The sequence below is a fragment of the Oncorhynchus mykiss genome, chromosome 13, assembly GCF_057628025.1.
Source record: "Oncorhynchus mykiss isolate SJ-2025 chromosome 13, ASM5762802v1, whole genome shotgun sequence".
Classification (NCBI taxonomy): domain Eukaryota; kingdom Metazoa; phylum Chordata; class Actinopteri; order Salmoniformes; family Salmonidae; genus Oncorhynchus; species Oncorhynchus mykiss.
This window is the reverse complement of record NC_143034.1, coordinates 3,377,583-3,405,000: the sequence shown is the minus strand read 5'-3', so window position 1 is coordinate 3,405,000 and position 27,418 is coordinate 3,377,583. Positions and strand designations below refer to the sequence as shown.

Below are 27,418 nucleotides of genomic sequence, written 5' to 3'. Positions count from 1 at the left end.
TAATAACCTGTAACATAACTGGAGAGACACACAGCAGCTCTGTGGTCATACCCTGTAACAGAACTGGAGAGACATACATACACTGAGTTTACAAAACATTAGGAACACCTTCCTAATATTGAGTTGCACCCCGTTTTGTCCTCAGAACAGCCTCATTTCGTCGGGTCATGGACTCTACAAGGTGTCCAAAGCGTTCCACAGGGATGCTGGCCCATGTGGACTCTACAAGGTGTAGAAAGCGTTCCACAGGGATGCTGGCCCATGTTGACTCTTAATGCTTCCCACAGTTGTGTCAAGTTGGCTGGATGTCCTTTGGGCGGTGGACCATTCTTGATACACTTATGGGAAACTGTTGTGTGAAAAACCCAGCAGCGTTGCAGTTCTTGACCCAAACCGGTGTGCCTGGCACCTACTACCGTCCCCCTGTTCAAAGACACTTAAATAGTTTTCTATCTCATTCCCCCTCTGAATGGCACACATACACACTCCATGTCTCAATGGCCTCCAGGCTTAAACATCCATCTTTACCCCGTCTCCTCCCCTTCATCGTTAACCCCTCCCCTTCATCTTTAACCCCTCCCCCTTAATATTTAACCCCTCCCCTTCATCTTTAACCCACCCCCTTCATGTTTAACCCCTCCCCTTCATCTATAACTCCTCCCCTTCATATGTAACCCCTCCCCTTCATCTTTAACCCCTCCCCCTTAACATTTAACCCCTCCCCTTCATCTTTAACCCACCCCCTTCATGTTTAACCCCTCCCCTTAATCTTGAACCCCTCCCCTTCATCTTTAACCCCTCCCCTTCATCAACACCGATCTGAAGTGGATTTAACAGGCGACATCAATGAGGGATCATAGCTTTCACTTGGTCTGTCATGGAAAACAGCAGGTGTTCTTAATGTTTTGTACGCTCGGTGTCCAGCAGCTCTACGATCCTACCCTGTAACACAGTGCCCCCTTGTGGCCAGAAATGGGAACTTCAATACATTACATCAAACTTCATCCCAGAAAGACCAGAACTAAAATCTTGTTTAATTGGCCACAGATCCATTAAGCTCTGGGTAGATACAACACAGTGCCTCCCCCCCCCTCTCAGCCACAGCATAGTGCCCCCCCCCCAGACAGAGACTCTCAGCCACAGCATGGTGCCCCCCCCCAGACAGAGACTCTCAGCCACAGCATAGTGCCCCCCCCCCAGACAGAGACTCTCAGCCACAGCATGGTGCCCCCCCCCCCAGACAGAGACTCTCAGCCACAGCATGGTGCCCCCCCCCAGACAGAGACTCTCAGCCACAGCATGGTGCCCCCCCCCCCAGACATGGGCCAAATGTCCACTTCCCATATTTGAGAAATGCAAATATCTGCAAAATTTCTCTTTTAACGTTTTCAATGAGGAAGATTAATGATTGGAATTTGGTTTGATTTCTGAATTGACTGGAATTGAAAATGGAATTGACCCCCAACCTCTGTGTGTGTGTGTGTGTGTGTGTGTGTGTCTCTCTCTCTCTAGATTGTATGATGAACATCCACAACCGGTGTGTGGCCAACGTTCCCAGTCTGTGTGGAACGGACCACACTGAGAGGAGAGGACGCATCCAGATCACAGCAGATATCAAGGACAACAAACTCACCGTCTACAGTCAGTACACACACACACACACACACACACACACTCCCTGCAGCAAATCATTTAACCCCCTCGACTGGATTGATTCGCCCAGTGCATCAGTCTAAATTCCATAACAAAAAAATCCCCATCAGAATCTTTGTTTAAACTAGAGATATCTGTTTGTTTACGTTGGATCAGAATCTTTGTTTAAACTAGAGATATCTGTTTGTTTACGTTGGATCAGAATCTTTGTTTAAACTAGAGATATCTGTTTGTCTGTGTTGGATCAGAATCTTTGTTTAAACTAGAGATATCTGTTTGTTTACGTTGGATCAGAATCTTTGTTTAAACTAGAGATATCTGTTTGTTTGCGTTGGATCAGAATCTTTGTTTAAACTAGAGATATCTGTTTGTCTGTGTTGGATCAGAATCTTTGTTTAAACTAGAGATATCTGTTTGTCTGTGTTGGATCAGAATCTTTGTTTAAACTAGAGATATCTGTTTGTTTACGTTGGATCAGAATCTTTGTTTAAACTAGAGATATCTGTTTGTTTACGTTGGATCAGAATCTTTGTTTAAACTAGAGATATCTGTTTGTTTACGTTGGATCAGAATCTTTGTTTTAAACTAGAGATATCTGTTTGTCTGCGTTGGATCAGAATCTTTGTTTTAAACTAGAGATATCTGTTTGTTTACGTTGGATCAGAATCTTTGTTTAAACTAGAGATATCTGTTTGTTTACGTTGGATCAGAATCTTTGTTTAAACTAGAGATATCTGTTTGTTTACGTTGGATCAGAATCTTTGTTTTAAACTAGAGATATCTGTTTGTTTACGTTGGATCAGAATCTTTGTTTAAACTAGAGATATCTGTTTGTTTACGTTGGATCAGAATCTTTGTTTAAACTAGAGATATCTGTTTGTCTGCGTTGGATCAGAATCTTTGTTTTAAACTAGAGATATCTGTTTGTTTACGTTGGATCAGAATCTTTGTTTAAACTAGAGATATCTGTTTGTTTACGTTGGATCAGGATCTTTGTTTAAACTAGAGATATCTGTTTGTTTGCTTCTCAATCCACAACATCTGCCAGTGTCTCTCTTCCACATCGTCAGTGAAAGGTGAAAATCGGTCTTCACACGAAAACTTCTGTAGCGTCCGAACAGTTTGATCGACAAAAATACTCTATAAAGGGGGAGACTCTGAGGAACACGGCTGTGTTCTCCGAACAGTTTGACCTACTGAAATGGAAAGGGGAGACTCTGAGGAACACGGCTGTGTTCTCCGAACAGTTTGACCTACCGAAATGGAAAGGGGAGACTCTGAGGAACACGGCTGTGTTCTCCGAACAGTTTGACCTACCGAAATGGAAAGGGGAGACTCTGAGGAACACGGCTGTGTTCTCCGAACAGTTTGACCTACCGAAATGGAAAGGGGAGACTCTGTGTTCTCTGTTTCTCTCTACGAATCCCACAAGTGTCAGGAGACTCATCTGAAGTCTGTATCGTCCATGTGCCACATTTTGTTTGGTAGAGTCCGAACCGTTTGGGCTGCAAACTAATGGGAGGCCACTGTGGAAAGGGGATGTTTTCATGAACAGCCACAGAATCCCCCCTCCCCCCACACACACACATACACACACACGAGTACGACCTCCACAAGTGTCACAGGACTCGTCTGAAGGCCATGTTCTGTTATAATCTCCACCCGGCACAGCCAGAAGAGGACTGGCCACCCCTCAGAGCCTGGTTCCTCTCTAGGTTTCTAATCTCCACCCGGCACAGCCAGAAGAGGACTGGCCACCCCACATAGCCTGATTCCTCTCTAGGTTTCTAATCTCCACCCGGCACAGCCAGAAGAGGACTGGCCACCCCCCTCATAGCCTGGTTCCTCTCTAGGTTTCTAATCTCCACCCGGCACAGCCAGAAGAGGACTGGCCACCCCTCATAGCCTGGTTCCTCTCTACCCAGTACAGCCAGAAGAGGACTGGCCACCGCTCATAGCCTGGTTCCTCTCCATCCGGCACAGCCAGAAGAGGACTGGCCACCCCCCTCATAGCCTGGTTCCTCTCCATCTGGCACAGCCAGAAGAGGACTGGCCACCCCCCTCATAGCCTGGTTCCTCTCTAGGTTTCTAATCTCCACCCGGCACAGCCAGAAGAGGACTGGCCACCCCCCTCATAGCCTGGTTCCTCTCTAGGTTTCTAATCTCCACCCGGCACAGCCAGAAGAGGACTGGCCACCCCTCATAGCCTGATTCCTCTCTACCCAGTACAGCCAGAAGAGGACTGGCCACCCCTCATAGCCTGGTTCCTCTCTACCCAGTACAGCCAGAAGAGGACTGGCCACCCCTCATAGCCTGGTTCCTCTCTACCCAGTACAGCCAGAAGAGGACTGGCCACCCCTCATAGCCTGGTTCCTCTCTACCCGGTACAGCCAGAAGAGGACTGGCCACCCCTCATAGCCTGGTTCCTCTCTACCCAGTACAGCCAGAAGAGGACTGGCCACCCCTCATAGCCTGGTTCCTCTCTACCCGGCACAGCCAGAAGAGGACTGGCCACCCCTCATAGCCTGGTTCCTCTCTACCCAGTACAGCCAGAAGAGGACTGGCCACCCCTCATAGCCTGGTTCCTCTCTACCCAGTACAGCCAGAAGAGGACTGGCCACCCCTCATAGCCTGGTTCCTCTCTACCCAGTACAGCCAGAAGAGGACTGGCCACCCCTCATAGCCTGGTTCCTCTCTACCCGGTACAACCAGAAGAGAAAGACTGGCCACCCCTCATAGCCTGGTTCCTCTCTACCCGGTACAGCCAGAAGAGGACTGGCCCACCCCACATAGCCTGGTTCCTCTCTAGGTTTCTTCCTAGGTTTTGGCCTTTCTAGGGAGTTTTTCCTAGCCACCGTGCTTCTACACCTGCATTGCCTGCTGTTTGGGGTTTTAGGCTGAGTTTCTGTACAGCACTTTGAGATATCAGCTGATGTACGAAGGGCTATATAATTACATTTGATTTGATTTGAAGGTAACTGTACCGGGGTTTTTATTCCAAACCAATGGAAGTATGGAGGTAGATTAGGACACTTAAACACCTTGTGTCTCCTAGATTTAGGACAGACACTTAAACACCTGGTTAAATATGTCTCCTAGATTTAGGACAGACACATAAACACCTTGTTAAACATGTCTCCTAGATTTAGGACAGACACTTAAACACCTTGTTAAATATGTCTCCTAGATTTAGGACACTTAAACACCTGGTTAAATATGTCTCCTAGATTTAGGACACTTAAACACCTTGTTAAATATGTCTCCTAGATTTAGGACACTTAAACACCTGGTTAAATATGTCTCCTAGATTTAGGACACTTAAACACCTGGTTAAATATGTCTCCTAGATTTAGGACACTGAAACACCTTGTTAAACATGTCTCCTAGATTTAGGACACTTAAACACCTGGTTAAATATGTCTCCTAGATTTAGGACAGACACATAAACACCTTGTTAAACATGTCTCCTAGATTTAGGACACTTAAACACCTTGTTAAATATGTCTCCTAGATTTAGGACACTTAAACACCTGGTTAAATATGTCTCCTAGATTTAGGACACTTAAACACCTTGTTAAATATGTCTCCTAGATTTAGGACACATAAACACCTTGTTAAATATGTCTCCTAGATTTAGGACACTTAAACACCTTGTTAAATATGTCTCCTAGATTTAGGACACTTAAACACCTGGTTAAACATGTCTCCTAGATTTAGGACAGACACTTAAACACCTTGTTAAATATGTCTCCTAGATTTAGGACACTTAAACACCTTGTTAAACATGTCTCCTAGATTTAGGACACTTAAACACCTTGTTAAATATGTCTCCTAGATTTAGGACACTTAAACACCTGGTTAAATATGTCTCCTAGATTTAGGACACTGAAACACCTTGTTAAACATGTCTCCTAGATTTAGGACACTTAAACACCTTGTTAAATATGTCTCCTAGATTTAGGACACTTAAACACCTTGTTAAATATGTCTCCTAGATTTAGGACACTTAAACACCTTGTTAAATATGTCTCCTAGATTTAGGACACTTAAACACCTTGTTAAACATGTCTCCTAGATTTAGGACACTTAAACACCTTGTTAAATATGTCTCCTAGATTTAGGACACTTAAACACCTTGTTAAATATGTCTCCTAGATTTAGGACACTTAAACACCTTGTTAAACATGTCTCCTAGATTTAGGACACTTAAACACCTTGTTAAATATGTCTCCTAGATTTAGGACAGACACTTAAACACCTTGTTAAATATGTCTCCTAGATTTAGGACACTTAAACACCTGGTTAAATATGTCTCCTAGATTTAGGACACTTAAACACCTTGTTAAATATGTCTCCTAGATTTAGGACACTTAAACACCTGGTTAAATATGTCTCCTAGATTTAGGACACTTAAACACCTTGTTAAATATGTCTCCTAGATTTAGGACACATAAACACCTTGTTAAATATGTCTCCTAGATTTAGGACACTTAAACACCTTGTTAAATATGTCTCCTAGATTTAGGACACTTAAACACCTGGTTAAACATGTCTCCTAGATTTAGGACAGACACTTAAACACCTTGTTAAATATGTCTCCTAGATTTAGGACACTTAAACACCTTGTTAAACATGTCTCCTAGATTTAGGACACTTAAACACCTGGTTAAATATGTCTCCTAGATTTAGGACACTTAAACACCTTGTTAAATATGTCTCCTAGATTTAGGACACTTAAACACCTGGTTAAATATGTCTCCTAGATTTAGGACACTTAAACACCTGGTTAAATATGTCTCCTAGATTTAGGACACTGAAACACCTTGTTAAACATGTCTCCTAGATTTAGGACAGACACATAAACACCTTGTTAAACATGTCTCCTAGATTTAGGACAGACACTTAAACACCTTGTTAAATATGTCTCCTAGATTTAGGACACTTAAACACCTGGTTAAATATGTCTCCTAGATTTAGGACACTTAAACACCTTGTTAAATATGTCTCCTAGATTTAGGACACTTAAACACCTGGTTAAATATGTCTCCTAGATTTAGGACACTTAAACACCTTGTTAAATATGTCTCCTAGATTTAGGACACTTAAACACCTGGTTAAATATGTCTCCTAGATTTAGGACACTTAAACACCTGGTTAAATATGTCTCCTAGATTTAGGACACTGAAACACCTTGTTAAACATGTCTCCTAGATTTAGGACACTTAAACACCTGGTTAAATATGTCTCCTAGATTTAGGACAGACACATAAACACCTTGTTAAACATGTCTCCTAGATTTAGGACACTTAAACACCTTGTTAAATATGTCTCCTAGATTTAGGACACTTAAACACCTGGTTAAATATGTCTCCTAGATTTAGGACACTTAAACACCTTGTTAAATATGTCTCCTAGATTTAGGACACATAAACACCTTGTTAAATATGTCTCCTAGATTTAGGACACTTAAACACCTTGTTAAATATGTCTCCTAGATTTAGGACACTTAAACACCTGGTTAAACATGTCTCCTAGATTTAGGACAGACACTTAAACACCTTGTTAAATATGTCTCCTAGATTTAGGACACTTAAACACCTTGTTAAACATGTCTCCTAGATTTAGGACACTTAAACACCTTGTTAAATATGTCTCCTAGATTTAGGACACTTAAACACCTGGTTAAATATGTCTCCTAGATTTAGGACACTGAAACACCTTGTTAAACATGTCTCCTAGATTTAGGACACTTAAACACCTTGTTAAATATGTCTCCTAGATTTAGGACACTTAAACACCTTGTTAAATATGTCTCCTAGATTTAGGACACTTAAACACCTTGTTAAATATGTCTCCTAGATTTAGGACACTTAAACACCTTGTTAAACATGTCTCCTAGATTTAGGACACTTAAACACCTTGTTAAATATGTCTCCTAGATTTAGGACACTTAAACACCTTGTTAAATATGTCTCCTAGATTTAGGACACTTAAACACCTTGTTAAACATGTCTCCTAGATTTAGGACACTTAAACACCTTGTTAAATATGTCTCCTAGATTTAGGACAGACACTTAAACACCTTGTTAAATATGTCTCCTAGATTTAGGACACTTAAACACCTGGTTAAATATGTCTCCTAGATTTAGGACACTTAAACACCTTGTTAAATATGTCTCCTAGATTTAGGACACTTAAACACCTGGTTAAATATGTCTCCTAGATTTAGGACACTTAAACACCTTGTTAAATATGTCTCCTAGATTTAGGACACTTAAACACCTTGTTAAATATGTCTCCTAGATTTAGGACACTTAAACACCTTGTTAAATATGTCTCCTAGATTTAGGACACTTAAACACCTGGTTAAATATGTCTCCTAGATTTAGGACACTTAAACACCTTGTTAAATATGTCTCCTAGATTTAGGACACTTAAACACCTTGTTAAATATGTCTCCTAGATTTAGGACACTTAAACACCTTGTTAAATATGTCTCCTAGATTTAGGACAGACACTTAAACACCTTGTGTTGTCTCCTAGATTTAGGACACTTAAACACCTTGTTAAATATGTCTCCTAGATTTAGGACACTTAAACACCTTGTTCCAAATCAAATCAAATCAAATTTTATTTGTCACATACACATGGTTAGCAGATGTTAATGCGAGTGTAGCGAAATGCTTGTGCTTCTAGTTCCGACAATGCAGTAATAACAAGTAATCTAACTAACAATTCCAAAACTACTGTCTTGTACACAGTGTAAGGGGATAAAGAATATGTACATAAGGATATATGAATGAGTGATGGTACAGAGCAGCATAGGCAAGATACAGTAGATGGTATCGGGTACAGTATGTACAAATGAGATGAGTATGTAAACAAAGTGGCATAGTATAGTATAAAGTGGCTAGTGATACATGTATTACATAAGGATACCGTCGATGATATAGAGTACAGTATATACGTATGCGTATGAGATGAATAATGTAGGGTAAGTAACATTTATATAAGGTAGCATTGTTTAAAGTGGCTAGTGATATATTTACATCATTTCCCATCAATTCCCATTATTAAAGTGGCTGGAGTTGAGTCAGTGTCAGTGTGTTGGCAGCAGCCACTCAGTGTTAGTGGTGGCTGTTTAACAGTCTGATGGCCTTGAGATAGAAGCTGTTTTTCAGTCTCTCGGTCCCAGCTTTGATGCACCTGTACTGACCTCGCCTTCTGGATGATAGCGGGGTGAACAGGCAGTGGCTCGGGTGGTTGATGTCCTTGATGATCTTTATGGCCTTCCTGTGACATCGGGTGGTGTAGGTGTCCTGGAGGGCAGGTAGTTTGCCCCCGGTGATGCGTTGTGCAGACCTCACTACCCTCTGGAGAGCCTTACGGTTGAGGGCGGTGCAGTTGCCATACCAGGCGGTGATACAGCCCGCCAGGATCTCCTAGATTTAGGACACTTAAACACCTTGTTAAATATGTCTCCTAGATTTAGGACACTTAAACACCTTGTTAAACATGTCTCCTAGATTTAGGACACTTAAACACCTTGTTAAATATGTCTCCTAGATTTAGGACACTTAAACACCTTGTTAAACATGTCTCCTAGATTTAGGACACTTAAACACCTTGTTAAACATGTCTCCTAGATTTAGGACAGACACTTAAACACCTTGTTAAATATGTCTCCTAGATTTAGGACACTTAAACACCTTGTTAAATATGTCTCCTAGATTTAGGACACTGAAACACCTTGTTAAATATGTCTCCTAGATTTAGGACACTGAAACACCTTGTTTCTTATGATACATTGTAGTGGTACAGGCCAAAATCTGTGCTTTATCAATTTTTTTACTGGGGGGGGGGGGGGGGGTACCTAAAGGGGTCCTACAATTCAGCTAAATGATCCCATGGTATGACCGTCTTAAACAATTCCATATGTCATCTCAGCACCCCTCCCTACCCACCAAACATCTTAGACCCTAAAGAATTACCAAGCAGGGTGAGGCTTTAAACTGGAGAGCTGAGTCTTGGTCGGAGCACTGTGTGTGTGTGTGTGTGTGTGTGTGTGTGTGTGTGTGTGTGTGTGTGTGTGTGTGTGTGTGTGTGTGTGTGTGTGTGTGTGTGTGTGTGTGTGTGTGTGTGTGTGTGTGTGTGTGTGTGTGTGTGTGTGTGTGTGTGTGTGTGTGTGTGTGTGTGTGTGATGGGGCGGAACTGGAAAGTCCATTATTTGATCAATGACCCAACGATTGACCCACATCACCAGGACACTCGGCTCACCCAGAGAAGAGGATTGATTGTTCTGTACTGACTAACTAAACTGCTGGTTAAGTGTTAACAAATGGGGCATTCAGAACCAAGTAGAGCTAGACAGAGCTATTTAGAGAGGGGGGGGGGGGTAGACAGAGCTGTTTAGAGAGGGGGGGGGGGGTAGACAGAGCTGTTTAGAGAGGAAGAGGGTAGATATAGACAGAGCTGTTTAGAGAGGGGGGGGTAGACAGAGCTGTTTAGAGAGGGGGGGGGTAGACAGAGCTGTTTAGAGAGGGGGGGGGGTGGACAGAGCTGTTTAGAGAGGGGGGGGGGTGGACAGAGCTGTTTAGAGAGGGAGAGGGTAGAGATAGACAGAGCTGTTTAGAGAGGGAGAGGGTAGATATAGACAGAGCTGTTTAGAGAGGTGGGGGGTAGACAGAGCTGTTTAGAGAGAGAGAGGGTAGATATAGACAGAGCTGTTTAGAGAGGGGGGGTGGGGTAGAGAGAGACCTGTTCAGGATAGAGATAGAGAGGGGGGGTAGAGATAGAGCTGTTCAGAGAGGGAGAGAGAGAGGGGGGTAGAGAGATAGGGGGTATAGACAGAGCTGTTTAGAGAGGGGAGGGGGGGGGTAGAGACAGACAGAGCTGTTTAGAGAGGGAGAGAGAGAGGGGGGTAGAGAGATAGGGGGTATAGACAGAGCTGTTTAGAGAGGGGAGAGGGGGGGTAGAGACAGACAGAGCTGTTTAGAGAGGGAGAGAGATAGGGGGTATAGAGAGAGAGAGGGGGGTAGAGATAGACAGAGCTGTTTAGAGAGGGGGGAGGGTAGAGACAGACCTGTTTAGAGAGGGGGGGTAGAGACAGACCTGTTTAGAGAGGGGGGGGGGGGTAGAGAGATAGGGTGTATAGAGAGACCTGTTCAGGATAGCGATAGAGAGAGGGGGGGGGGTAGAGAGAGAGAGGGGGTAGAGAGAGAGGGGGGGGGGTAGAGATAGCAGAGCTGTTTAGAGAGGGAGAGAGAGAGGGGGGTAGAGAGATAGGGGGTATAGAGAGACCTGTTCAGGATAGAGAGGGGGGGGGGGGGGGGGGGGGGGGTTAGAGAGAGACCTGTTCAGGATAGAGATAGAGAGAGGGGGGGGTAGAGAGAGACCTGTACCCTGTCCTGCTGTGTTACTGTGTTACTGTACCCTGTCCTGCTGTGTTACTGTACCCTGTCCTGCTGTGTTACTGTACCTAGGCCTGTTGTGTTACTGTACCCTGTCCTGCTGTTACTGTACCCTGTCCTGCTGTGTTACTGTGTTACCGTACCCTGTCCTACTGTGTTACTGTACCCTGTCCTGCTGTTACTGTACCCTGTCCTGCTGTGTTACTGTGTTACTGTACCCTGTCCTGCTGTGTTACTGTACCCTGTCCTGCTGTTACTGTGTTACTGTACCCTGTCCTGCTGTGTTACTGTACCCTGTCCTGCTGTGTTACTGTACCCTGTCCTACGTTACTGTATCCTGGCCTGCTGATTATTGATCTCAGTAGTGGACAGATATAGTGTTTCTGGATTGGTTTTGGTGCTAAATAGTTCATTGATTTTAAATTCCCTGCTGGTGGTTTTACTCAGCCTGTCAGATATACAAACAGAGATGAATGTTTCTTCAATCACTCTCATTGAGCAGCCCTCTCTACATCCTCTCTCCACCCTCTCGCCACCCTCTCTCCATCCTCTCTCCACCCTCTCTCCACCCTCTCTCCATTCTCTCTCCACCCTCTCTACATCCTCTCTCCACCCTCTCGCCACCCTCTCTCCATTCTCTCTCCACCCTCTCTCCACCCTCTCTCCATCCTCTCTCCATCCTCTCTCCGTCCTCTCCATCCTCTCTCCATCCTCTCTCCACCCTCTCTCCATCCTCTCTCCATCCTCTCTCCGTCCTCTCCATCCTCTCTCCATCCTCTCTCCATCCTCTCTCCGTCCTCTCCATCCTCTCTCCACCCTCTATCCACCCTCTCTCCACCCTCTCTCAATCCTCACTCCATCCTCTCTCCACCCTCTCTCCATTCTCTCCACACCCTCTCTCTACCCTCTCTCCATCCTGTCTCCACCCTCTCTCCATTCTCTCTCCACCCTCTCTCCGTCCTCTCCTTCCTCTCTCTACCCTCTCTCCGTCCTCTCCATTCTCTCTCCACCCTCTCTCCGTCCTCTCCATCCTCTCTCCGTCCTCTCCACCCTCTCTCCACCCTCTCTCCATCCTCTCTCCACCCTCTCTCCATTCTCTCTCCATTCTCTCTCCACCCTCTCTCCACCCTCTCTCCACCCTCTCTCCATCCTCTCTCCACCCTCTCTCCGTCCTCTCCTTCCTCTCTCCACCCTCTCTCCGTCCTCTCCTTCCTCTCTCCACCCTCCCTCCGTCCTCTCCATCCTTTCTCCGTCCTCTCCATCCTTTCTCCGTCCTCTCCATCCTTTCTCCGTCCTCTCTCCACCCTCTCTCCACCCTCTCTCCACCCTCTCTCCATTCTCTCTCCACCCTCTCTCCACCCTCTCTCCTTCCTCTCTCCACCCTCTCTCCACCCTCTCTCCACCCTCTCTCCATTCTCTCTCCACCCTCTCTCCACCCTCTCTCCGTCCTCTCTCCACCCTCTCTCCGTCCTCTCCTTCCTCTCTCCACCCTCTCTCCGTCCTCTCCATCCTCTCTCCACCCTCTCTCCATCCTCTCCTTCCTCTCTCCATCCTCTCTCCGTCCTCTCCATTCTCTCTCCACCCTCTCTCGATTCTCTCTCCACCCTCTCTCCATTCTCTCTCCACCCTCTCTCCATTCTCTCTCCACCCTCTCTCCACCCTCTCTCCATCCTCTCTCCACCCTCTCTCCACCCTCTCTCCATCCTCTCTCCACCCTCTCTCCACCCTCTCTCCTTCCTCTCTCCATCCTCTCAAAGCAGCAATACAGTAGACAGTTCATTTAATTTGAATTACAGTTTGACAATTTGTTAACTATTTATCTTCCCCCTCCTCTCCTCTCGTCCGCTCTCCAGTCCAGGAGGCTTGTAACCTGGTCCCCATGGACCCTAACGGTCTGTCTGACCCCTACGTGAAGCTCAAACTCATCCCCGACCCCAAGAGTGACACCAAGCAGAAGACCAAGACCATCAAGTGCAACCTGAACCCCACCTGGAATGAGAGCTTCACATTGTGAGACATCTCTACTCTTTATAATATCTTTGATATACAGACCATCACATTTAGAGATATATTTCATGTTTATAATGTCTTTGGTTATACATTTTTTTTTTTGTTAAATGATGCGATATCTCCTTTATTTATAATATCTTTGTTGTTAGAACCCTTAGGAGTCGGGAGAGCTCTAGACTTTACATTATCTTTGTTTTGAAGGAGATCCAGGCATCACACACAGATAAACATACAGAAGGAAAGCTTTGTTTCTCTTCCTCCTCCTCCCTTCTGTGGTGCTCTGATGGAGTCTGATCTCTAATCTGTCTGGTGTGTAGTCTCAGTTGGTCATCAATAGTTAGTGGTTTGTGGTCGATCGGTACCACGTCATCAATAGTTAGTGGGTTGTGGTCGATCGGTACCACGTCATCAATAGTTAGTGGGTTGTAGTCGATCGGTACCACGTCATCAATAGTTAGTGGGTTGTGGTCGATCGGTACCACGTCATCAATATTTAGTGGGTTGTAGTCGATCGGTACCACGTCATCAATAGTTAGTGGGTTGTAGTCGATCGGTACCACGTCATCAATATTTAGTGGGTTGTAGTCGATCGGTACCACGTCATCAATAGTTAGTGGGTTGTGGTCGATCGGTACCACGTCATCAATAGTTAGTTGGTTGTAGTCGATCGGTACCACGTCATCAATATTTAGTGGGTTGTAGTCGATCGGTACCACGTCATCAATAGTTAGTGGGTTGTGGTCGATCGGTACCACGTCATCAATAGTTAGTTGGTTGTAGTCGATCGGTACCACGTCATCAATAGTTAGTGGGTTGTGGTCGATCGGTACCACGTCATCAATAGTTAGTGGGTTGTGGTCGATCGGTACCACGTCATCAATATTTAGTGGGTTGTAGTCGATCGGTACCACGTCATCAATAGTTAGTGGGTTGTAGTCGATCGGTACCACATCATCAATAGTTAGTGGGTTGTAGTCGATCGGTACCACGTCATCAATAGTTAGTGGGTTGTAGTCGATCGGTACCACGTCATCAATAGTTAGTGGGTTGTAGTCGATCGGTACCACGTCATCAATAGTTAGTGGGTTGTAGTCGATCGGTACCACGTCATCAATAGTTAGTCGGTTGTATTCGATCGGTACCACGTCATCAATAGTTAGTTGGTTGTAGTCGATCGGTACCACGTCATCAATAGTTAGTGGGTTGTAGTCGATCGGTACCACGTCATCAATAGTTAGTGGGTTGTAGTCGATCGGTACCACGTCATCAATAGTTAGTGGGTTGTAGTCGATCGGTACCACGTCATCAATAGTTAGTCGGTTGTATTCGATCGGTACCACGTCATCAATAGTTAGTTGGTTGTAGTCGATCGGTACCACGTCATCAATAGTTAGTGGGTTGTAGTCGATCGGTACCACGTCATCAATAGTTAGTGGGTTGTAGTCGATCGGTACCACGTCATCAATAGTTAGTGGGTTGTAGTCGATCGGTACCACGTCATCAATAGTTAGTGGGTTGTAGTCGATCGGTACCACGTCATCAATAGTTAGTGGGTTGTAGTCGATCGGTACCACGTCATCAATAGTTGGTGGGCTGACCTTTGACCTTTGACCTTTTTAAACATTTTCAATATCTGTGAACGATACTTTACACTCCGTCAAGATAAAGACATCGAGATAAAGTCTTGAACCGTTGCATCGTGGGAAGTATTGATTCTCTCTCTCTCTCTCCCTCTAGTCCTCTGAAGGACTCTGATAAGGACCGGCGTCTGTCGGTGGAGATCTGGGACTGGGATCTGACCAGCAGGAACGACTTCATGGGAGCGCTCTCATTCGGCGTCTCAGAGCTCCAGAAACAAGGAGTGGATGGATGGTAAGATGGAGGGAGGGAGAGGAGGATGGAGGGAGAGGAGGATGGAGGGAGAGGAGGCTGGAGGATGGAGGGAGAGGAGGATGGAGGGAGGCAGAGGAGGATGGAGGGAGGCAGAGGAGGATGGAGGGAGGCAGAGGAGGATGGAGGCAGAGGAGGATGGAGGGAGAGGAGGATGGGGGGAGGGAGAGGAGTATGGAGGGAGGCAGTAGTGTTCATCTGTAGTGTTCATCTGTAGTGGTCATCTGTAGTGTTCATCTGTAGTGTTAATCTGTAGTGGTCATCTGTAGTGGTAATCTGTAGTGTTCATCTGTAGTGTTAATCTGTAGTGGTCATCTGTAGTGGTAATCTGTAGTGTTCATCTGTAGTGGTAATCTGTAGTGGTAATCTGTAGTGTTCATCTGTAGTGTTAATCTGTAGTGTTAATCTGTAGTGGTAATCTGTAGTGGTCATCTGTAGTGGTAATCTGTAGTGTTCATCTGTAGTGTTCATCTGTAGTGGTAATCTGTAGTGTTAGTGTTAATCTGTAGTGTTCATCTGTAGTGTTAATCTGTAGTGTTAGTGTTAATCTGTAGTGGTAATCTGTAGTGTTCATCTGTAGTGGTAATCTGTAGTGTTAGTGTTCATCTGTAGTGGTAATCTGTAGTGTTCATCTGTTGTGTTAATCTGTAGTGGTAATCTGTAGTGTTAGTGTTCATCTGTAGTGTTAATCTGTAGTGTTCATCTGTAGTGTTAATCTGTAGTGTTCATCTGTAGTGTTAATCTGTAGTGTTAATCTGTAGTGTTAATCTGTAGTGTTCATCTGTAGTGTTCATCTGTAGTGTTCATCTGTAGTGTTCATCTGTAGTGTTCATCTGTAGTGTTAGTGTTCATCTGTAGTGTTAGTGTTCATCTGTAGTGTTCATCTGTAGTGTTCATCTGTAGTGTTCATCTGTAGTGTTCATCTGTAGTGTTAATCTGTAGTGTTCATCTGTAGTGTTAGTGTTAATCTGTAGTGTTAATCTGTAGTGTTAATCTGTAGTGGTAATCTGTAGTGGTAATCTGTAGTGTTAGTGTTCATCTGTAGTGTTAATCTGTAGTGTTAGTGTTAATCTGTAGTGTTAGTGTTCATCTGTAGTGTTAGTGTTCATCTGTAGTGTTAATCTGTAGTGCTCATCTGTAGTGCTCATCTGTAGTGGTCATCTGTAGTGTTAATCTGTAGTGTTAATCTGTAGTGCTCATCTGTAGTGTTCATCTGTAGTGGTAATCTGTAGTGTTCATCTGTAGTGTTAGTGTTCATCTGTAGTGTTCATCTGTAGTGTTCATCTGTAGTGTTCATCTGTAGTTTTAGTGTTAATCTGTAGTGTTCATCTGTAGTGTTCATCTGTAGTGCTCATCTGTAGTGTTCATCTGTAGTGTTAGTGTTAATCTGTAGTGTTCATCTGTAGTGGTAATCTGTAGTGTTCATCTGTAGTGTTAGTGTTCATCTGTAGTGTTAGTGTTAATCTGTAGTGTTCATCTGTAGTGGTAATCTGTAGTGTTCATCTGTAGTGTTAGTGTTCATCTGTAGTGTTCGTCTGTAGTGTTCATCTGTAGTGTTAATCTGTAGTGTTAATCTGTAGTGTTAATCTGTAGTGTTCATCTGTAGTGTTCATCTGTAGTGTTAATCTGTAGTGTTAATCTGTAGTGTTAATCTGTAGTGTTCATCTGTAGTGTTCATCTGTAGTGTTAGTGTTAATATGTAGTGTTCATCTGTAGTGTTCATCTGTAGTGTTCATCTGTAGTGTTCATCTGTAGTGTTAGTGTTAATCTGTAGTGTTCATCTGTAGTGTTCATCTGTAGTGGTCATCTGTAGTGGTAATCTGTAGTGTTAGTGTTCATCTGTAGTGTTAATCTGTAGTGTTAGTGTTAATATGTAGTGTTAATCTGTAGTGTTCATCTGTAGTGTTCATCTGTAGTGTTAATCTGTAGTGTTAGTGTTCATCTGTAGTGTTCATCTGTAGTGTTCATCTGTAGTGTTCATCTGTAGTGTTCATCTGTAGTGTTAGTGTTAATCTGTAGTGTTCATCTGTAGTGTTAATCTGTAGTGTTCATCTGTAGTGTTAATCTGTATATTCTACAGGTTTAAATTGTTGTCCCAGGAGGAGGGAGAATACTTTAATGTTCCTGTCCAACCAGACGGCGAAGACGGCAACGAGGAACTACGACAAAAGTTTGAGGTGAGAGAAACCGATGACATCACTGGCGGGAAGTGGGCGTGTCAACCAGAGGGAGGGATGCTGGTATTAAATCCTAGACTGCAGTCCAAACACATCATTTTTTTACCCGCTCAGCCCCTGGCGCTAATCCACTTTCCCTCGGGCGGGAATCCCCGTCGAAACCAGATGCAGTTTGATTTCCATCTTAAGTGGAGGTCCAATTCACTAACGTTACCCCATCGGCTCTCGATTTAGGCCCGAATTAGCTCAAACTCTATATGAAACAGTCCCCTGTTCCAACCTCTATGTAACAGTCCCCTGTTCCAACCTCTATGTAACAGTCCCCTGTTCCAACCTCTATGTAACAGTCCCCTGTTCCAACCTCTATATGTAACAGTCCGATGTTCCAACCTCTATGTAACAGTCCCCTGTTCCAACCTCTATGTAACAGTCCCCTGTTCCAACCTCTATGTAACAGTCCCCTGTTCCAACCTCTATGTAACAGTCAGTCCCCTGTTCCAACCTCTATGTAACAGTCAGTCCCCTGTTCCAACCTCTATGTAACAGTCCCCTGTTCCAACCTCTATGTAACAGTCCCCTGTTCCAACCTCTATGTAACAGTCCCCTGTTCCAACCTCTATGTAACAGTCCCCTGTTCAAACCTCTGTATGTAACAGTCCGCTGCTCCAACCTCTATGTAACAGTCCCCTGTTCCAACCTCTATGTAACAGTCCCCTGTTCCAACCTCTATGTAACAGTCCCCTGTTCAGACCTCTAGATGTAACAGTCCCCTGTTCCAACCTCTATGTAACAGTCCCCTGTTCCAACCTCTATATGTATGTAACAGTCCCCTGTTCCAACCTCTATGTAACAGTCCTCTGTTTCCAACCTCTATGTAACAGTCCCCTGTTCCAACCTCTATGTAAGTCCCCTGTTTCCAACCTCTATGTAACAGTCCCCTATTCCAACCTCTATGTAACAGTCCCCTGTTCCAACCTCTATGTAACAGTCCCCTGTTCCAACCTCTATGTAACAGTCCCCTGTTCCAACCTCTGTATGTAACAGTCCCCTGTTCCAACCTCTGTATGTAACAGTCCCCTGTTCCAACCTCTGTATGTAACAGTCCCCTGTTCCAACCTCTATGTAACAGTCCCCTGTTCCAACCTCCATGTAACAGTCCCCTGTTCCAACCTCTATGTAACAGTCCCCTGTTCCAACCTCCATGTAACAGTCCCCTGTTCCAACCTCTATGTAACAGTCCCCTGTTCCAACCTCCATGTAACAGTCCCCTGTTCCAACCTCTATGTAACAGTCCCCTGTTCCAACCTCCATGTAACAGTCCCCTGTTCCAACCTCTATGTAACAGTCCCCTGTTCCAACCTCCATGTAACAGTCCCCTGTTCCAACCTCCATGTAACAGTCCCCTGTTCCAACCTCTATATGTAACAGTCCCCTGTTCCAACCTCTAAATGTAACAGTCCCCTGTTCCAACCTCTAAATGTAACAGTCCCCTGTTCCAACCTCTATATGTATGTAACAGTCCCCTGTTCCAACCTCTATGTAACAGTCCCCTGTTCCAACCTCTATGTAACAGTCCCCTGTTCCAACCTCTATGTAACAGTCCCCTGTTCCAACCTCTATGTAACAGTCCCCTGTTCCAACCTCTGTATGTAACAGTCCCCTGTTCCAACCTCTGTATGTAACAGTCCCCTGTTCCAACCTCTATGTAACAGTCCCCTGTTCCAACCTCCATGTAACAGTCCCCTGTTCCAACCTCTATGTAACAGTCCCCTGTTCCAACCTCCATGTAACAGTCCCCTGTTCCAACCTCTATGTAACAGTCCCCTGTTCAGACCTCTAGATGTAACAGTCCCCTGTTCCAACCTCTATGTAACAGTCCCCGGTTCCAACCTCTATGTAACAGTCCCCTGTTCCAACCTCTATGTAACAGTCCCCTGTTCCAACCTCCATGTAACAGTCCCCTGTTCCAACCTCTATGTAACAGTACCCTGTTCCAACCTCCATGTAACTGTCCCCTGTTCCAACCTCTATGTAACAGTCCCCTGTTCCAACCTCTATGTAACAGTCCCCTGTTCCAACCTCCATGTAACAGTCCCCTGTTCCAACCTCCATGTAACAGTCCCCTGTTCCAACCTCCATGTAACAGTCCCCTGTTCCAACCTCCATGTAACAGTCCCCTGTTCCAACCTCCATGTAACAGTCCCCTGTTCCAACCTCCATGTAACAGTCCCCTGTTCCAACCTCTATGTAACAGTCCCCTGTTCCAACCTCCATGTAACAGTCCCCTGTTCCAACCTCTAAATGTAACAGTCCCCTGTTCCAACCTCTATGTAACAGTCCCCTGTTCCAACCTCTATGTAACAGTCCCCTGTTCCAACCTCTATGTAACAGTCCCCTGTTCCAACCTCTATGTAACAGTCCCCTGTTCCAACCTCTATGTAACAGTCCCCTGTTCCAACCTCTACGTAACAGTCCCCTGTTCCAACCTCTAAATGTAACAGTCCCCTGTTCCAACCTCTATGTAACAGTCCCCTGTTCCAACCTCTATGTAACAGTCCCCTGTTCCAACCTCTATGTAACAGTCCCCTGTTCCAACCTCTATGTAACAGTCCCCTGTTCCAACCTCTATGTAACAGTCCCCTGTTCCAACCTCTATGTAACAGTCCCCTGTTCCAACCTCTATGTAACAGTCCCCTGTTCCAACCTCTATGTAACAGTCCCCTGTTCCAACCTCTATATGTAACAGTCCCCTGTTCCAACCTCCATGTAACAGTCCCCTGTTCCAACCTCCATGTAACAGTCCCCTGTTCCAACCTCTATGTAACAGTCCCCTGTTCCAACCTCTATGTAACAGTCCCCTGTTTCCAACCTCTATGTAACAGTCCCCCGTTTCAACCTCCATGTAACAGTCCCCTGTTCCAACCTCTATATGTAACAGTCCCCTGTTCCAACCTCTATATGTAACAGTCCCCTGTTCCAACCTCTATATGTAACAGTCCCCTATTCCAACCTCTATATGTAACAGTCCCCTGTTCCAACCTCTATATGTAACAGTCCCCTGTTCCAACCTCTATATGTAACAGTCCCCTGTTCCAACCTCTATATGTAACAGTCCCCTGTTCCAACCTCTATGTAACAGTCCCCTGTTCCGACCTCTATGTAACAGTCCCCTGTTCCAACCTCTATATGTAACAGTCCGATGTTCCAACCTCTATGTAACAGTCCCCTGTTCCAACCTCTATGTAACAGTCCCCTGTTCCAACCTCTATGTAACAGTCCCCTGTTCCAACCTCTATGTAACAGTCAGTCCCCTGTTCCAACCTCTATGTAACAGTCCCCTGTTCCAACCTCTATGTAACAGTCCCCTGTTCCAACCTCTATGTAACAGTCCCCTGTTCAAACCTCTGTATGTAACAGTCCGCTGCTCCAACCTCTATGTAACAGTCCCCTGTTCCAACCTCTATGTAACAGTCCCCTGTTCCAACCTCTATGTAACAGTCCCCTGTTCAGACCTCTAGATGTAACAGTCCCCTGTTCCAACCTCTATGTAACAGTCCCCTGTTCCAACCTCTATATGTATGTAACAGTCCCCTGTTCCAACCTCTATGTAACAGTCCTCTGTTTCCAACCTCTATGTAACAGTCCCCTGTTCCAACCTCTATGTAAGTCCCCTGTTTCCAACCTCTATGTAACAGTCCCCTATTCCAACCTCTATGTAACAGTCCCCTGTTCCAACCTCTATGTAACAGTCCCCTGTTCCAACCTCTATGTAACAGTCCCCTGTTCCAACCTCTGTATGTAACAGTCCCCTGTTCCAACCTCTGTATGTAACAGTCCCCTGTTCCAACCTCTATGTAACAGCCCCCTGTTCCAACCTCCATGTAACAGTCCCCTGTTCCAACCTCTATGTAACAGTCCCCTGTTCCAACCTCCATGTAACAGTCCCCTGTTCCAACCTCTATGTAACAGTCCCCTGTTCAGACCTCTAGATGTAACAGTCCCCTGTTCCAACCTCTATGTAACAGTCCTTTGTTCCAACCTCTATGTAACAGTCCCCTGTTCCAACCTCTATGTAACAGTCCCCGGTTCCAACCTCTATGTAACAGTCCCCTGTTCCAACCTCTATGTAACAGTCCCCTGTTCCAACCTCTATGTAACAGTCCCCTGTTCCAACCTCCATGTAACAGTCCCCTGTTCCAACCTCCATGTAACAGTCCCCTGTTCCAACCTCCATGTAACAGTCCCCTGTTCCAACCTCTATGTAACAGTCCCCTGTTCCAACCTCCATGTAACAGTCCCCTGTTCCAACCTCTATGTAACAGTCCCCTGTTCCAACCTCTATGTAACAGTCCCCTGTTCCAACCTCCATGTAACAGTCCCCTGTTCCAACCTCCATGTAACAGTCCCCTGTTCCAACCTCCATGTAACAGTCCCCTGTTCCAACCTCCATGTAACAGTCCCCTGTTCCAACCTCCATGTAACAGTCCCCTGTTCCAACCTCCATGTAACAGTCCCCTGTTCCAACCTCTATGTAACAGTCCCCTGTTCCAACCTCCATGTAACAGTCCCCTGTTCCAACCTCTATGTAACAGTCCCCTGTTCCAACCTCCATGTAACAGTCCCCTGTTCCAACCTGTATGTAACAGTCCCCTGTTCCAACCTCCATGTAACAGTCCCCTGTTCCAACCTCTATGTAACAGTCCCCTGTTCCAACCTCCATGTAACAGTCCCCTGTTCCAACCTCCATGTAACAGTCCCCTGTTCCAACCTCTATATGTAACAGTCCCCTGTTCCAACCTCTATATGTAACAGTCCCCTGTTCCAACCTCTATGTAACAGTCCCCTGTTCAGACCTCTAGATGTAACAGTCCCCTGTTCCAACCTCTATGTAACAGTCCCCTGTTCCAACCTCTATATGTATGTAACAGTCCCCTGTTCCAACCTCTATGTAACAGTCCTCTGTTTCCAACCTCTATGTAACAGTCCCCTGTTCCAACCTCTATGTAAGTCCCCTGTTTCCAACCTCTATGTAACAGTCCCCTATTCCAACCTCTATGTAACAGTCCCCTGTTCCAACCTCTATGTAACAGTCCCCTGTTCCAACCTCTATGTAACAGTCCCCTGTTCCAACCTCTGTATGTAACAGTCCCCTGTTCCAACCTCTGTATGTAACAGTCCCCTGTTCCAACCTCTATGTAACAGTCCCCTGTTCCAACCTCCATGTAACAGTCCCCTGTTCCAACCTCTATGTAACAGTCCCCTGTTCCAACCTCCATGTAACAGTCCCCTGTTCCAACCTCTATGTAACAGTCCCCTGTTCAGACCTCTAGATGTAACAGTCCCCTGTTCCAACCTCTATGTAACAGTCCTTTGTTCCAACCTCTATGTAACAGTCCCCTGTTCCAACCTCTATGTAACAGTCCCCTGTTCCAACCTCTATGTAACAGTTCCCGGTTCCAACCTCTATGTAACAGTCCCCTGTTCCAACCTCTATGTAACAGTCCCCTGTTCCAACCTCTATGTAACAGTCCCCTGTTCCAACCTCCATGTAACAGTCCCCTGTTCCAACCTCCATGTAACAGTCCCCTGTTCCAACCTCTATGTAACAGTCCCCTGTTCCAACCTCCATGTAACAGTCCCCTGTTCCAACCTCTATGTAACAGTCCCCTGTTCCAACCTCCATGTAACAGTCCCCTGTTCCAACCTCCATGTAACAGTCCCCTGTTCCAACCTCCATGTAACAGTCCCCTGTTCCAACCTCCATGTAACAGTCCCCTGTTCCAACCTCCATGTAACAGTCCCCTGTTCCAACCTCCATGTAACAGTCCCCTGTTCCAACCTCCATGTAACAGTCCCCTGTTCCAACCTCCATGTAACAGTCCCCTGTTCCAACCTCTATGTAACAGTCCCCTGTTCCAACCTCCATGTAACAGTCCCCTGTTCCAACCTCTATGTAACAGTCCCCTGTTCCAACCTCCATGTAACAGTCCCCTGTTCCAACCTCCATGTAACAGTCCCCTGTTCCAACCTCTATATGTAACAGTCCCCTGTTCCAACCTCTAAATGTAACAGTCCCCTGTTCCAACCTCTATATGTATGTAACAGTCCCCTGTTCCAACCTCTATGTAACAGTCCCCTGTTTCCAACCTCTATGTAACAGTCCCCTGTTCCAACCTCTATGTAAGTCCCCTGTTTCCAACCTCTATGTAACAGTCCCCTGTTCCAACCTCTATGTAACAGTCCCCTGTTCCAACCTCTATGTAACAGTCCCCTGTTCCAACCTCTATGTAACAGTCCCCTGTTCCAACCTCTGTATGTAACAGTCCCCTGTTCCAACCTCTGTATGTAACAGTCCCCTGTTCCAACCTCTATGTAACAGTCCCCTGTTCCAACCTCCATGTAACAGTCCCCTGTTCCAACCTCTATGTAACAGTCCCCTGTTCCAACCTCCATGTAACAGTCCCCTGTTCCAACCTCTATGTAACAGTCCCCTGTTCAGACCTCTAGATGTAACAGTCCCCTGTTCCAACCTCTATGTAACAGTCCCCGGTTCCAACCTCTATGTAACAGTCCCCTGTTCCAACCTCCATGTAACAGTCCCCTGTTCCAACCTCCATGTAACAGTCCCCTGTTCCAACCTCCATGTAACAGTCCCCTGTTCCAACCTCCATGTAACAGTCCCCTGTTCCAACCTCCATGTAACAGTCCCCTGTTCCAACCTCCATGTAACAGTCCCCTGTTCCAACCTCTATGTAACAGTCCCCTGTTCCAACCTCCATGTAACAATCCCCTGTTCCAACCTCTAAATGTAACAGTCCCCTGTTCCAACCTCTATGTAACAGTCCCCTGTTCCAACCTCTATGTAACAGTCCCCTGTTCCAACCTCTATGTAACAGTCCCCTGTTCCAACCTCTATGTAACAGTCCCCTGTTCCAACCTCTATGTAACAGTCCCCTGTTCCAACCTCTACGTAACAGTCCCCTGTTCCAACCTCTAAATGTAACAGTCCCCTGTTCCAACCTCTATGTAACAGTCCCCTGTTCCAACCTCTATGTAACAGTCCCCTGTTCCAACCTCTATGTAACAGTCCCCTGTTCCAACCTCTATGTAACAGTCCCCTGTTCCAACCTCTATGTAACAGTCCCCTGTTCCAACCTCTATGTAACAGTCCCCTGTTCCAACCTCTATGTAACAGTCCCCTGTTCCAACCTCTATATGTAACAGTCCCCTGTTCCAACCTCCATGTAACAGTCCCCTGTTCCAACCTCCATGTAACAGTCCCCTGTTCCAACCTCTATGTAACAGTCCCCTGTTCCAACCTCTATGTAACAGTCCCCTGTTTCCAACCTCTATGTAACAGTCCCCTGTTTCAACCTCCATGTAACAGTCCCCTGTTCCAACCTCTATATGTAACAGTCCCCTGTTCCAACCTCTATGTAACAGTCCCCTGTTCCAACCTCTAAATGTAACAGTCCCCTGTTCCAACCTCTACGTAACAGTCCCCTGTTCCAACCTCTATATGTAACAGTCCCCTGTTCCAACCTCTATGTAGTAATAGTCCCCTGTTCCAACCTCTATGTAACAGTCCCCTGTTCCAACCTCTATATGTAACAGTCCCCTGTTCCAACCTCTATGTAACAGTCCCATGTTCCAACCTCTATATGTAACAGTCCCCTGTTCCAACCTCCATGTAACAGTCCCCTGTTCCAACCTCCATGTAACAGTCCCCTGTTCCAACCTCCATGTAACAGTCCCCTGTTCCAACCTCTATGTAACAGTCCCCTGTTCCAACCTCCATGTAACAGTCCCCTGTTCCAACCTCCATGTAACAGTCCCCTGTTCCAACCTCCATGTAACAGTCCCCTGTTCCAACCTCCATGTAACAGTCCCCTGTTCCAACCTCCATGTAACAGTCCCCTGTTCCAACCTCTATTTAACAGTCCCCTGTTCCAACCTCCATGTAACAGTCCCCTGTTCCAACCTCTATGTAACAGTCCCCTGTTCAGACCTCTAGATGTAACAGTCCCCTGTTCCAACCTCTATGTAACAGTCCTTTGTTCCAACCTCTATGTAACAGTCCCCTGTTCCAACCTCTATGTAACAGTCCCCTGTTCCAACCTCTATGTAACAGTCCCCGGTTCCAACCTCTATGTAACAGTCCCCTGTTCCAACCTCTATGTAACAGTCCCCTGTTCCAACCTCTATGTAACAGTCCCCTGTTCCAACCTCCATGTAACAGTCCCCTGTTCCAACCTCCATGTAACAGTCCCCTGTTCCAACCTCCATGTAACAGTCCCCTGTTCCAACCTCCATGTAACAGTCCCCTGTTCCAACCTCCATGTAACAGTCCCCTGTTCCAACCTCCATGTAACAGTCCCCTGTTCCAACCTCCATGTAACAGTCCCCTGTTCCAACCTCTATGTAACAGTCCCCTGTTCCAACCTCCATGTAACAGTCCCCTGTTCCAACCTCTATGTAACAGTCCCCTGTTCCAACCTCCATGTAACAGTCCCCTGTTCCAACCTCTATGTAACAGTCCCCTGTTCCAACCTCCATGTAACAGTCCCCTGTTCCAACCTCTATGTAACAGTCCCCTGTTCCAACCTCCATGTAACAGTCCCCTGTTCCAACCTCCATGTAACAGTCCCCTGTTCCAACCTCTATATGTAACAGTCCCCTGTTCCAACCTCTAAATGTAACAGTCCCCTGTTCCAACCTCTATATGTATGTAACAGTCCCCTGTTCCAACCTCTATGTAACAGTCCCCTGTTTCCAACCTCTATGTAACAGTCCCCTGTTCCAACCTCTATGTAAGTCCCCTGTTTCCAACCTCTATGTAACAGTCCCCTGTTCCAACCTCTATGTAACAGTCCCCTGTTCCAACCTCTATGTAACAGTCCCCTGTTCCAACCTCTATGTAACAGTCCCCTGTTCCAACCTCTGTATGTAACAGTCCCCTGTTCCAACCTCTGTATGTAACAGTCCCCTGTTCCAACCTCTATGTAACAGTCCCCTGTTCCAACCTCCATGTAACAGTCCCCTGTTCCAACCTCTATGTAACAGTCCCCTGTTCCAACCTCCATGTAACAGTCCCCTGTTCCAACCTCTGTATGTAACAGTCCCCTGTTCCAACCTCTATGTAACAGTCCCCTGTTCCAACCTCTATGTAACAGTCCCCTGTTCCAACCTCCATGTAACAGTCCCCTGTTCCAACCTCTATGTAACAGTCCCCTGTTCCAACCTCCATGTAACAGTCCCCTGTTCCAACCTCTATGTAACAGTCCCCTGTTCAGACCTCTAGATGTAACAGTCCCCTGTTCCAACCTCTATGTAACAGTCCCCGGTTCCAACCTCTATGTAACAGTCCCCTGTTCCAACCTCCATGTAACAGTCCCCTGTTCCAACCTCCATGTAACAGTCCCCTGTTCCAACCTCCATGTAACAGTCCCCTGTTCCAACCTCCATGTAACAGTCCCCTGTTCCAACCTCCATGTAACAGTCCCCTGTTCCAACCTCCATGTAACAGTCCCCTGTTCCAACCTCTATGTAACAGTCCCCTGTTCAGACCTCTAGATGTAACAGTCCCCTGTTCCAACCTCTATGTAACAGTCCCCGGTTCCAACCTCTATGTAACAGTCCCCTGTTCCAACCTCCATGTAACAGTCCCCTGTTCCAACCTCCATGTAACAGTCCCCTGTTCCAACCTCCATGTAACAGTCCCCTGTTCCAACCTCCATGTAACAGTCCCCTGTTCCAACCTCCATGTAACAGTCCCCTGTTCCAACCTCCATGTAACAGTCCCCTGTTCCAACCTCTATGTAACAGTCCCCTGTTCCAACCTCCATGTAACAATCCCCTGTTCCAACCTCTAAATGTAACAGTCCCCTGTTCCAACCTCTATGTAACAGTCCCCTGTTCCAACCTCTATGTAACAGTCCCCTGTTCCAACCTCTATGTAACAGTCCCCTGTTCCAACCTCTATGTAACAGTCCCCTGTTCCAACCTCTACGTAACAGTCCCCTGTTCCAACCTCTAAATGTAACAGTCCCCTGTTCCAACCTCTATGTAACAGTCCCCTGTTCCAACCTCTATGTAACAGTCCCCTGTTCCAACCTCTATGTAACAGTCCCCTGTTCCAACCTCTATGTAACAGTCCCCTGTTCCAACCTCTATGTAACAGTCCCCTGTTCCAACCTCTATGTAACAGTCCCCTGTTCCAACCTCTATGTAACAGTCCCCTGTTCCAACCTCTATATGTAACAGTCCCCTGTTCCAACC

The 27,418-nt window shown here is 45.9% G+C and overlaps 1 protein-coding gene across 3 annotated transcripts in view; it reads left to right on the top strand.

Moving 5' to 3' along the window:
- Positions 1–27,418, top strand: part of LOC110515515 (protein kinase C beta type) — a 102,974-nt gene that overhangs the window by 43,606 nt on the left and 31,950 nt on the right. For all 3 annotated transcript variants that reach the window (XM_090194714.1, XM_090194712.1, XM_090194713.1), the window contains exons 5-8: positions 1,513–1,641; positions 12,917–13,073; positions 14,811–14,945; positions 17,044–17,140. In XM_090194714.1, the coding sequence (XP_090050840.1) occupies positions 1,513–1,641; positions 12,917–13,073; positions 14,811–14,945; positions 17,044–17,140 (518 nt within the window). The remainder of the gene's footprint in view (positions 1–1,512; positions 1,642–12,916; positions 13,074–14,810; positions 14,946–17,043; positions 17,141–27,418) is intronic.